Raw genomic sequence first — 13,801 nt, 5'->3', positions numbered from 1 at the left:
AACTAATAATACACTATATGTTAATTAATTGAATTTAAATTTTAAAAAAAGAACAGAAATTTAAAACAGCTTCTAGTTCTTAGTGATCAACTTTTATGCTCTGAAAACTGAAGGGCTAATCCTCTTATTTATACGTTTATGATAAATAGCCCTGAAGTCTACCACACATGAAATCCTGTTTTCCCTGCCTTGTCTGCTTCAGCTGTTTCCTTTTGGTGTAGCTGATGAGTTAACGCCCCACATTCTTCTAAGTGTCCAGGATGCTTTCTGGTCTCTGCTTATGAACTTGCACACAGCTCATTGTAAGTATGGTCACTAACAATTGTAGTGCTTAAGAAGGTAACTTCTTCTAAGAAGTGCCAACTTACCTGCCACCTTCTTCTTGCCAGAGGAATGAATGGATGCTCACCTTATTTGGGTAGGGATGTGAGTCTTCCTCTTTCTTTTCTCTGATCTGAGTGTCTGGTGTCCAGCCTTTGTGTTCTCTTTGGTAGTTCTGTCCACAATCTGCTTGTGCTACTTCTCAAACACGTATCAGTCTACTTCCTTTGTCAGGGAGAACAACTGAAAGAACAGGCATTGGGCAAAACATGGATGGCATGACATTTCTGTTGATAGAAACCTGGGATTTGCAGTGTAAGCACCTCACAACCACCATCATGTATACTCTCCTTAGCAACAGGAGTGGACGTAAGAGTGGATGAAATACATGGATGCTTAAAAAATATGACATCATAGACATCATAAAAGGGTCACCATGGAACTATTTCTTTCACAAGGCCATTTAGTTTTAGTTTTTTCTCATGATATTTTTGTACCATACTTCTTCCTTTGGATTCTTGAAGAGGTATGTCGAAATGTTTAATAAAAGTCCTGAACCTGAGGAGATGACATACACCAGAGCAGGATGATTTATGGGAAGAGGAGATTGCAGCCAGTGGAGTGGACAAATATCACTGAGAAAAGAAATCTGATTTGCATATCACTGCAACCATTGCTAGAGCATTCTACCAGAGTTCTGACAACTTTCAAGGAAATACTGAAAGGCTTTCTTGTGAGGTAAACGTGTAAGGACTCATGATGCACCTCAGAAAATAATTTCTTTAGCAATTTCCTATACCTGCATGGATTTCTTTCGGAGATACTTTCCCAACACTTGTCATGGACTGTTGTATTGTATTTCTTTTCTTTTTTTTTTTTTTTTAGAGAGAAAAAGAGTGCATGCAAGTTGTGGGAGGGAGGGGCAGAAGGAGAGAATCTCAAGCAGAATCCCTGCTGAGCACAGAGCCCATCACTGAGCTCAGTCCCATGACTCTGAGATCATGACCTGAGACAAAACCAAGAGTCAGACACTTAACCACATGAGGCATCCAGGCACCCCTGGACTGCTGTATTTCTAATGTACTCATGTAAGCATTACTAGGGAAAGCTTTCCTTTAAATTAATGAATAAAAGTTTGCTGGGTTTCTACTAACATTTACTTCCAATATGGTGACCATTATTCTTCTCAGCTGTCATTTATAATTGCAGTATTCCCCTGCCTTTGAGGGTATACTGAGATGATATTAGAGAGTTCATTCAACTTATAGTGTTAGAGGAGGAAGCATAACTCATATCTGCTTTATGGGCTCATTGCATTATAGCAGACCTACACTATTGTAGGTTCAACTGCTTTGATGAATACCATTTAACTCTGGTATTGCTGCAATGATGCTATAGTAACTCTGTATAATGGATTTCTGCTTACCAGATTTGAGATTATTACTACTGTACTAACAACTCCAATTAATGAGCAAATAGGATATGCAAAGAGGGGGGTTAAGATAATCACATAACATACATTATCTTATTGATTCTTGTAACAGCCCTCTGATGTCAATAGCTATCCCCATGCTACAGGAGAGAACATTGAGACTCAGATTAAACCATTTGTCTGAAGCTATACAGCTTTGAAGTGGCAGAGCAAGGGTTCAGTCCAGTTCTACTTAAGTCCAGAGCCCAGAAGCAGAAGCATTTCACTAGATTATTCTAATACTGCCAGGCAGAACATGCCAGCTATTGTTTGGACATGAAGGGGTTTCGGAAGTCCATGCATCAGCTTAGACCTTGAGAAACCCAGACACAAGGTAAGGCTCAGCAGCCCACCGTGGGGCTAAGGGGCACTTCCCACAAGCTCAGCCTCAATCTCTTCACCTTTAAAATGAAGCCATTGAACGAGGTTTTCTCCAAAGTTGCTTAAACTTTCAAGTTTCCTGATTCTGATCAAGAGATGACTCTCTGCCACTTTCTAATGGTCAGTTTCTCTCTCAGGCTGCTTGCTCATCTGAAAAATGGAGGTAATCCTAGCATCTATCCATTCATGGGAGATAATCCATGTAAGGCATGTAAGACAGTGCTTGGAACATAGAAAGTGCTCATGTATTTGCCTATCATCACAGTCCTTCTCATGATCACCATTATCATCATCCTTGTGTTAATTGTCATAAAAAGCACTACTTCATTAGTATTGATATTAGCAGTAGCAAAATAGTCACTGTACATTTACAATGGATTTTGGCACTCACATGCATCATGGCCCTATACAAGAGAACTGAGAAGGATCACCAGGGAATGCATCTGTAAGGCCCCGCAAGGCAAGTGTCTTCACTACCTGACAAATGTATGGCAGTTATGTGCTAAGAAAATCTCATTCTACATTTATTGCGTCCTGATCATATCATAGTGAAGGGTTTAAGAAGCAATAAAGGAAACTCGCTGGTCAGAGCAGATTAATGTGGCAGCCAGCAGAGTGCCAGGAAACTCCAACTCCTTGACATTTGATGAAGTAGTTCATTTAACCTGTCTTAAAAACTGGAACTTTTTCCAAAGCACTTTAGTGTCAAGCCATTCACAATTAGAGTAAATTGTACATGGTGAGGAGGAAGACATGTGCAGGCCCTTCCTGGACTAAAGGCAATAATTTCTCCAAAAAAAAGAAGCTAACAACGTTTTCCACAAATCTCACAAGTACACTTTCACTATACATGTGCATGCATGTGTGTATAGTTGTAATCAGTGTCCCCGGTTTTGATTGAATGGCTTCCTTTCACATGTGGCTGTCTTCAACACAACCATGACAGATGGCTCTGGGAGGAAACAAACACTGCCTGTCTTCCCAAAGGAAGTATTTTCACGGATGGATCACCAGAAGACCACTCCTTCAGTCCTAATAGAAAAAAGAAAAAGGAATAATAATCCAGAAAGCAAGACATTGCAATTAAAGGTCAGGGAAGTATGAGTTTGATTCCACTAAACTTTAAACTTTAAATTCCATAAGAGCAAACTGGAATCTTTTAAACTCAGTCCTGTGTCCTCAATGCCTAGAACAGTGCCTGATGCATAGAAGGTACTAAATAAGTATTTGTTGAAAGAACAAGCAAATGGGTGGCTCTGTGAAATACTGTGATTCCAACAAGTTTCTTAGTTTTAAATTCTCAACCATCACTTTCCTCATCTCTAAAGAATCACCACCTTTCAGGGTTAGTGAAAATGTTAAAAGAAACACTTCATGTAAGAAGGCCTTGAATACACACTCGGTAAACAGCTGTGACGGTGGTAACGTGGTCCAACAGATTGCCCTCAAAGCATCCTTGTCTGCATGAAAACAAACACATCACTTTATCCCTTGGAGGGATCTGTGCAAATGCCTCGATGCTCTCTGGTAACTTTCAGAATGAGGGAAGCAAATTATTGCTGTTTGTTTTTGGGATTTGGTACATGTCAAATCCCCATGTGATTCTGGCCAGTAGCCTATCTAGATGCGAAGCTTTCTCAAAAACATGTGGCAGGGGTACAGACCGGTGCAACCTTTCTGGAAAGCAGTGCAATCGTGCATGTGAAGAACCTTATGACTGCTTAAACCTTTAGGTCTTATGATTCTTCTTCTGGGTTGGTCATAAAAAAAGAACCCTAGGTGCGATCAGCTGTATGTGCTGGACTGTTATTTACATCTTTATTCCTATGTAGTCCCCTAATGCTGAAATGCCCTCAATAGCCAACAATATGTTAAATTCACTGGGCACATAATTCTCATGTCATTATGAGAATTGAAATGTTCAGGATGTATTGTTGAGTTAAAAAAATAATAAGATGCCTCAACACGGTAAGATAGAGCATCTTTCAAGTAAGCCTCTGAGACAGACACTGCTAACCATTCACCAAATCCGCAGTCTGGTCTTCTTCCTGGGCAACAAGACTGCTCTCTTTGTTTAGGGTGGATGTATTAAATGATTTCTAACCAACAAAATGAGAGTGGAAATTATGTGTAGCACTTTGCACTTCAAGACCTGGCCCATAGACACCTCCCATGGACACTCCTCAAGGGTCCTTTTCTCCTTCTGGATTTGAGACCATCATGGAGACTTTAGAAGCCCCACTATGACGGCCAAGTTTTCATTAGCCTCAGTCCCTTAAGACTCGGGAGAACCATTGAGTTAGATGGTTAGATGAGCAAGAAATACACTACATTCTTTTAAACTTGTTATATATTTGGGGGCTTGTTTGCTACTCCTTACTACAGCAAGAGTTAACCTAATATAGCTATAATCAGCCTAATATATATAATATATATATATTATATATATATACACACACAGCCTAATCAAATCCATTCTTGATGGAGAGGTGGAGTTACTATTCCATAAAAGAGGTGAGGGAAAAGTTAGATAATAGATCATTTGTACCATTTCATAAATCTCTAGAGTCTTATAGAATTTGGTTCATTTTTCTCACCTGAAGGTAGTAAAATGCATTGCTTTTCCATAAGAACTCTTTAGAATAAACAAAAGATCATCACTCTCTGGACTTTTATCTCTTTTGACTTATTTTTGAACTTTCTTCTATTTGGATGTAGGCCCCATGAGGGCAAGACCTTTGATGGGTTTATTGCTGCTGCCCCACTTTCTTGAAAAGTTCCAGAAAAATAAGCATACAATATGCATCGGTTAAAGATGTAAATTTATGTAATGAATGCAAGATGGATAAAGACAATTTCACCTGGTAAGACTGACCACCCTAAAACTTGGCCAGGAGCTTCGAGATGGCAGAGAGGTTTTTGCCTGACACAGACATGTGATTGAATATAAACACATCTGAGACAATTTCTAAATTTCATTTCACATTATAAGATGTATCTATCAAACATGGCTGGAGATCAATGGCAGCTGACAAGTTTGTTGAGGGCAGATGTCCCTTTATTTCCCATCTTCACCTCTTGCAAGATTCATTTTACCTCCCAGGTAGGTTTCCAGCTTGACCTTTCACACCTGATGGCAGAGTCATCTAATTGTTCTCTTCTTACTATCCCAAGCAGATGGCTCAGAGTTAAATAGCCAATAAATCACCATTTCCATGTGTCAGAGGCTCACTACAAAGTGCTTATTTGCTCTTGAATTTGGTTCTGTTGCTGTCAACTAAGAGTCATGTAGTCAAAACTTTTGAGTGATTAGCTAGTACATGCCATCTTTTTTTCCTTTTGAGGTTATAGCTGGTGGTTGTTTATTCATTTATATCTTAGGATTCTCTAGAGAAACTGAACCAGTAGACGTATCTCTATATAGAAACAGATTTATTTTAAGTAATTGGCTTACATGATTGTGGAGGTTTAGCCAGTTCAAAATCTGATGGGCGAGGCAGACAAGCGGAGACTCAGGAAAAAGTTGTAGTTCGAGTCCAAAGACCATCTGCCATAGGACCAAGAAAAGCCAGTGTTGCAAATAAGGTCAGAAGGTAGTATGCTGTGGGATTCCCTTTTGTTCAGGAGAGATTAACTTTTCTTCTATTTAGATCTTCAGCTGATTAGATGAGGTCCACCCAAATTATGGAGAACAATCAACTTTACTCAAATGTTGTTGATTTAAATGTAAATCTCATCGAAAATTCCCTTACAGGGCACCTGGGTGGCTCAGTTGGTTAAGCGACTGCCTTCAGCTCAGGTCATGATCCTGGAGTCCTGGGATCAAGTCCCACATCGGGCTCCCAGCTCAGCGGGCAATCTGCTTCTCCCTCTGACCCTCTCCCCTTCCATGCTGTTTCTCTCTCTCTCACTCTTTAATAAATAAATAAATAAATAAATAAGAAAATTCCCTCACAGAAATATCCAAAATATTTGACCAAATACTTGGCCATCATGGCCCAGACAAGTTGACACATAAAATTAACTGTAATAGTTTGCTTGCTTGCTTTTCTTCTCATTTGTTTTTGATTGCCTTTTCTTTGCTCCAATCCTCTTAGGTCTTTGGAGTCATTATTTTTACAAAGGTCATCTAATCCCAAACCTTGAGGTGATCTGGAGAGTCTCAAGCCCACATTCCAGCTCCCCCCACTGGCCAGAACGTGACCACAGAACTTCCAGTTCTGCCTCAGTGAATGTAGACCCCCTCAGTCATAGGTCAATTATAATGATCAAATGGGAGAAATATACATTGACAAGCTCTGTAAACACAAGTTCACATGGAAGCCATTATTTTAAATTGTGTTCATATATCAAAGGTCCTACCTTTCAAACCAATGAGTGAGAAAATAGAAAACTTCTCATGTAAGGTACCTTATAATTGTGAGTAACTGGCTCATTGGAATAAAGAAAGATCAAGTTAATAAATCAAGTTTATTCATGAGGGGGCAATGATTTTAAGGGTTAAGAGAAGCTTTAACACCACATCAAATGATTTTTTTAAGATCCCAGGAACAGTGTCAAATTTCAAGTACACAGAATATTTGTGTCTCAGGGCAGGGAAGTTGGCACACCCCTGATGTTCCCCAGTGAATTCTGGGGAGAGCCAGGCAGCATGGGAGTACCATGACACCTAAGGCAGGGGATTTCAGGTAAGGTGGGTCTGTCTGTTCATGAGGAGCCACTCAAAAAGACTGGACAGAGCTTATCACCTCCCCACAGTCAACGTACAATTAACATCCCACATGTGACTTGACGTTGGATTGTTACGTGATTGTTAGTCTCTTCACCTCAGACTCCTGACCAGAACATTCTTTAATTCCAGAGAGTGGAGGAAGTTTTGATCTCATCTTTGTCTACAATTCTCTTACTTAGTCCTCCTTTTCAGCACCAAGACAGACCTCTTCTAAAATTTTAGATTTCAGTTCCTTTTGTAGAAAATGCCCAATCCACTCTGGGGCGGGTAGCCTTGCCCTCTGTCCCACCAGGTCAGTGGTCCAACATTAGTGGAGTTCCCAAGGTCAGTATCCATCAGTCTTAAAAAGTAACTCCAGCCATGGAACAAAAATGGGAATTCTTTACGTTCAGGCCTCTTTCTTTTCAGACCCTCCACTCCAGAAGTTAAAAAGATCTTGCGGTCCTATCTCACTCAAGGTCACTTGTCACAAACCATGCTGTTATGCACTCCTGAACACACTGGGAACAGAAATTAGTAGCTATTCCTGCTTGGGCCACTCCCAGGTGGAGCACACCATTTTCTCACTGAACTAAAGATAATGTGGGTCCAGCAAATCGCCAGAGGAACATGGCACCAATATCCAGCAAAGAGCACATCATAAGCATCTTGCAATACCATTGCTATATGAAAAACAACGTAATTTCCTCTTACTTTGTTGATAATAAACATTTGTGTTCTTAAAAGCGACAGTGTGTTTTTTCATGTGTCAGCCCAGCTTTAATATTTATAATATGCAAAGATTTTTACATCTGTAATTTTGTTTTCATTCTGTGAGAACTGGAACAAAGAAGAGTTTATTGTGTGCTTTTATTCTCTTTGAAAAATGGATGGATTGTTCCCTTTCCTTGGTACAGCTTTGCGCAGTAGACAGTTCTGTTTCAAAATGTGCAAAAAATCAGTTTTATGAACACTTTGCTCATATTGCTTCTCTACCACTTTCTTTAGGAATGTCCCAGTGGTGTTGTTAATGAAGAAACCTTCAAAGAGATTTACTCACAGTTCTTTCCACAGGGAGGTAAGTGCAAATGTGGACTTGTTACCGTACTGTCCATTAGAATTATGCTTGCAATCTTGAATTTGGCTTAATCTTTTATGGCATGATTCTACATTTTTAATCGCTATGTAAAAGAATTAATACACAGCATGCAAGTGCATATAATTTCCAACATATCATAAAAGTGAGCTCCTTACAAATTGTCAGATAGCCAGGATTTCTCCTTCAGCTGAATACAAAAAGCAGTATTACTGTGTATCTCATACTGTGGCTCTCAAACGCACAGCACCTTTGGACAATGATGGCTTGGTCCAGGATATGCCATAAAGCTCTTTAGCGTGCACTGTAGGTATCATTTGATTCTCCCTACTCTCAAATCAGGACAAATATAATTATTGTCAATTTTCAGATGTGAAATCTGGGCTTTAGAGAAGTTAAATGGTTAGCACACGGTCATGCATCCACCAAGTGGCAGATAATGGCTTAGAACCTAGATTTTGCTAGAGCCTCACCTAGTGTTCTTTCTGCTCTTTCTCTTTTAGGACCTCTTGCTATCACCCCTCCCCCCCCATCTGAGAAAGTTAATACCACTCTAAATATTAATTTAACTGGAAAGGAAACAAAGAAAGCATAATGATAACACATACCTTTTAGAGATGAGCGAAGGTATCTATTTGTCCCTGGACCTTATAGGTTCTCTTTCATTCAACAAGAGGCCCAGCTCAAACACAGTCTCCTGTGTGCCCAGCTATGTGTTAGGTGCTGATAATGAAAGAGGAAGAAGATGTGGTACCTGCCCAAAAGAATGTTCCAGTTTAGTGCTGCAGATGGGCAATGTCAAAATAAGGCGTTAAGTGTGAAGATAGGGGTTTAAATCATAGCATTAACGAGAGTACTATGCAGACACAACTAGACCAGCTAAAGGACAGGGTGGACATAAAAAAGAAGGCATCCAGACAAACTGACCTGAGCTGTAGTAGCGGCCACTCCTGAGGCATCAAATATGTGCCCAGCCCAGGCACGCAGTACCCCCTCGCCTCCCAACTATCCTAGCTGTGACTCTCCCCTTTTAATAAATGTGGAAACCAAGATGCAGAGAAGCTCACTGTTTCCTTGTCATCCTTTTTGACTGCTTCCCGCTTCAAGGAGCCCCCATCCTTTCCCTCCAAAGTAACTGCAATAGTTTCTAAACTAGTCTTTGATTCTGACCCTTCCCTGCTCCCCCAGCGTGGTTTCTTCTCAACAGGAGCCAGAATAATCTTGTTCGGTATAAGCCAGCTCCTGTCCCTGCTCTACTCAGAACGTTCTATTCCATCAGAGTCTAAGCCACACCTGTAGAGTGACCTGTAAGCTGCGATCCCTGGTCTCCTGGTCCCTCTCTGTCTCCTCCTTCCCCCACCCTCCTCCCCCTTTGGCTCCCTATGTTCCAGCCACAGCCACCTCCTTGTAATTCTTCAGGCACACCATTCAGGCTGCTGCTTAGGGCCTTTGAACCTGTTCTTCCCTCTGCCTGGGGTTCTTGTTCTCCCAAATAACCATCTCAATAGCCCACCACCTTTGCTCCTATTCAGATGCCACTTTCTCAGCAAGGCTTTCCCAGGCCACCCTATATTAAGCTCCAACCCCTTCGGCTGTCCCCATGCCAGCTTTATGTTTCTCTTTAGCACTCAAGAGCACCTAATAATACATATTTTATCTCTTTTTGTTGTTGTTTATCGTCTCTTTCCTCACTGGAATGTCTTCTTCCAGGGACCGAAGGGTTTTGTGTGTTGCTCATTGCTGTGCTCACAGGTGGTGGAAAAGTCACTGAGCAGTTGGACTCGACCGCACTGTATAAATGAGCGAAAGCAGGAATGAACGAGTGACACGAAACCGCATGGTGGTTGGGACAGTACAATGGAATAATATCTGCAAAAGGCATTTTGAAAGTATACAACACTTAAATATTAGTTTCAGACAAAAATTAGCTTCTCTTTTGGTTTTTAATCCATTTGGTTTTAGATATTTCAGCCGGTTGAAGACAATTCTGTGCATGAATTGCCAAAATAGACATTTTCATTCATGATGACCTTTAAAAGGAATTAAATTAAAAACAATTTTTTTAAAGAATTAAATTCTTTAAACTTTAAAAAGTTTAAACTCTAAAACTTTAAAAAGAATTAAATTAGAATTCTGAGAGGGTGCCTGGGTGGCTCAGTTGGTTAAGCGACTGCCTTCGGCTCAGGTCATGATCCTGGAGTCCCGGGATCGAGTCCCGCATCGGGCTCCCTGCTCGGCAGGGAGTCTGCTTCTCCCTCTGACCCTCCCCCCCTCATGTGCTTTCTCTCTCTCTCTCTCAAATAAATAAATAAAATCTTAAAAAAAAAAAGAATTCTGAGAAAACGCAAGGTGACCCATTATTACATGAATTTGGATATCTCTTGGGTGACAATTCCCCCCCTACCCCATCTCGTTACTAACAGCCCAAGGACAGCTATTGGTCATAGGGCCTGATGCCCAGATTGTAATGGGTCCGTTGTCTGCCTTAATAAAGAATTTGGAATATCATTTGATTAACTCATCTATTTCTAAATTATTGAAAAAACATGGCATTTCTGAAGAAAAATCATGTTTACATTATAACTAAGTATCTGTCATCATATTGATAAACAAGAGTATCAAAGATCTAGCACAAATGGAAGTCTTTAAGTTATTTTTTTATTATCTCAAGTGAAAGTTACCACATGCTACAAATGGGATACAGCTTCACATTAAATATTTATCTTTATTTGAAAAATAACATTTTGGCATTAGAGAACATCTACTTAAGCACAATCCTTTGCAAATGATTCTTGTTGCAAAATCCAATGGGATTTGAGGGAAAAATATCACTTTTGCTTTCTTAAAAATTCTTTGATTATTCATGTTAATTGAATGGATAAATCTAAAAGTACCAGGCACTACTGAAGGAAATGACATATTTTAAAGAACGATGACTTACAATTTAAAAAAATTATATCAAAACAAAAAAAAACTCATATTCAAAACCATACTCCAATAAAACATTTTTGGAAATAAAAAAATAAAATAAAATAAAATAATAAAAAATTAATATCACACATGCAAATTGTATCTTGCTGTGCTGCTAGAAAGGGGGGAAATGTCCTGAGGAAGAACACAATCTCCAATGAGAGGCAAATTCATGTCATGGCCATCCTCACACTTCTATGGAGTCATTTATCTAGATCTGAAAGCAACAGGTTTCTCATTATGAGCACGAACAATGATGGGTCCATAAATCACCACATCTCACCAATTCCTCTAGGAAAAGACTTTGTCTTCTCTACAGAACTTCGTGCAATTTGTATTGTCAGGCTCTTAGTTTTCTCTACTGCTTAGCCAGATGGTTTACCAAGCACAACCTGTTTGATGTTCTGGATGGCAGCACAAATGGAGTGAGCAGAAGCTTCTGGTTTGTGAGGGATAAAGTATGCTGAGAGGAAATGAATGGCTGGTTGGTGCCCTTCCTGATATCGTTACAGCAATACTTTTTCAACGCCATGTACAGCGGAAGCTTTAGCATGGACACTCTTAAGTTCACTGAGCATTTTTAAAGCTTGTGAAAATTGCAGTTTCCTGGGCTCCTCCTGCTCATGTTGTAGGGATTCTGCACTTACTTTGCCTGTGCCAGGCACCTACTAGCTGCGGAAGGAACAGAAGAATTAGCTCCAGCCAGAAGACTCTAAGTCAACAAACACCTATTGAGCTGTCACTGTGTGCAAGGCACTTGAGGCACTTGGACGGGGTCAAGGGCATAAAGATTTTTTAATAACACCACCCACGGAATATACTTCTTGTCCTAGAACAATATTTCTAAGGATTTTCAGGATGATTTATAGAGGCCTTATCAAACAGAAACTATTATTCATGTATACGAACCTGCCTTCCCGTAGCAACAGTTTTTGAATTGTATATTCAAATGCATTAAACTAATTCTGTACCTTGGGCTTGAATTCAAGTGGGAGTAGGGATTTGTAGTAGGAAGAAAAAAATCAGCCAGATTGATTTCAATCCACAGACCTGGATCATGATAATCAAGTGTATTTGTTCAAATTCTCTGAAATTTATGTGCATTGATAGCTTTTTCAATCAAGGGGTTAGTTGGTATTATCGATGGGGGTTGGAAATAATTGGGTTAAAGTCATTGGACTAAGTTGAGTCCTGGGTTTGTGAGACTGTAAGACCACCAAGGCAGGTGACTCAAATGGCGTATTGCTGTGGGCCTCAGGTTGTTCCTCTGTAAATTGTGGAGCAATACTTTCATATCATCTATAAAATGTAGAACAAAAATTCCTGTTTTCTTTCTACTCTACATATCCTTTATTTCTAGGAGCTGATGTTGGAATGTCTTGATTTCATGACCAGCTCTATCATTAACCAACTAGGTAATCTTAGTTAAGTCACTGAATTTACATGCAACTGTTTTCCACCTTTGTTAAATGTAGATAAACAACTAAATGGTATCTAAGATCCCTTCCTGTCCTAAGCATCCATAAATTTTGTCCCCCAACCACAAAATTTCCACATTTAATTTTCTACTTCACAAGTAAGATTGTAAGAAACTGAGGCAATCTCAGCATATCAAACTCAGGAACTGTTTTTGCTATGTGTAAGGAAACGTGGTCAGAGAAGACTTTCGGGTAATGTGGAGAGAAGAGAGATCAATGTTCTATCTTTGAGCCCCCAACTGTACTGAAATCTAGAATCCAGGATGCCAGTTATTCATTGTGTAAGTCAATATGTACTGAGTATCTAAAAAGAACAACCATCAGATGAGACCTGACCATAGATGCTTTTGTGGACAGTTTCCCTTTTATTCATGTATCTACCTCTGTGCCCAGCCAGATACTTCCAGTGCCTTAGCTCCTTCCTCTCATCCAATCAAAGCTCAGAACATCACTCCCCTTCTTCAGAAACTTTCACAGTCTCCAGATGCCTGTCCAAAAAATCCATACTCCAGCAGAAGCCACAATAACCCTTCATGATACAATTCTACTGGTCTTTATAGAGCAGGAAGAACTCCAGTCACCTAGACACACAATAGAGATTTCACAAAAAACAAAACAAAAACAAAAAAACCACAGGAACTTTTTCAGGTGGAAATGTATTATATCTGTAAAAATTTTACTCACATTTCTTTAAGGTGGTTGTCTGTGAAACAATAATTATAATAGATAATATTTATTGAATTTAAATTTAATATGTGCTTAGGACTGTTCTAAGCACTTTGCATATTAGTATCTCATTTAATCTTTTTAGGATGACCCTACAAAGTACATACTGGTGTTATTATTTTGTAGATGAGGAAACTGAGTCCCAGAGAGGTTAAACAACTTTCCCAAAGCCATGCAGTTGATGTTTGGGAGAGCTGAAGTTCAAACCCAGGCAGTCCAATTTCACTACACTAGTAACAACTGCTGTCCACACAGTATATCTGGGCTGGAAAACAGGTTTAACTTCCAGGGGAATTGTCAAGGTACGTTTATAGGAACAAGGAGTCCTCTATACCACATCAGGGCAAACCCTGAGAGTGTCTGTCCCATGTGTCAAGCTTAGAGTGACCCCATTTAAGAAGAAAGCTAATTACTGTATGTTCATGTTAGTTTATTTTTTTAATTTAAAAAAAAAATTGCCAACATTGTTTGTTCTGAGCCATTATTCATGTTGAGTCCTGCTTGCTAAGGTAAAGGCATGTACACTGATTTTCAAATAGGATACCAAGAGATCTGCTTAATGAAGCTCATTGTAAAATATGCAAAATCTCTTTTTTTCTCCCTTGGAAAGTAAGTTTAACATACCATCTGTCAATTCCTATCACCAC

General features: G+C 39.6%; 1 protein-coding gene across 4 annotated transcripts in view; it reads left to right on the top strand.

The window, feature by feature from the left end:
- The window catches only part of KCNIP4 (potassium voltage-gated channel interacting protein 4), a 1,107,245-nt gene that overhangs the window by 1,065,126 nt on the left and 28,318 nt on the right, over positions 1 to 13,801 (top strand). For all 4 annotated transcript variants that reach the window (XM_078068446.1, XM_078068444.1, XM_078068445.1 and 1 more), the window contains one exon: positions 7,893 to 7,962. In XM_078068446.1, coding sequence (XP_077924572.1) covers positions 7,893 to 7,962 — 70 coding nt within the window. The remainder of the gene's footprint in view (positions 1 to 7,892; positions 7,963 to 13,801) is intronic.

The sequence above is a fragment of the Halichoerus grypus genome, chromosome 3 (genome assembly GCF_964656455.1).
Source record: "Halichoerus grypus chromosome 3, mHalGry1.hap1.1, whole genome shotgun sequence".
NCBI lineage: Eukaryota > Metazoa > Chordata > Mammalia > Carnivora > Phocidae > Halichoerus > Halichoerus grypus.
Note: the sequence above shows the minus strand (reverse complement) of the source record. Positions and strands in the feature narration are given on the sequence as shown.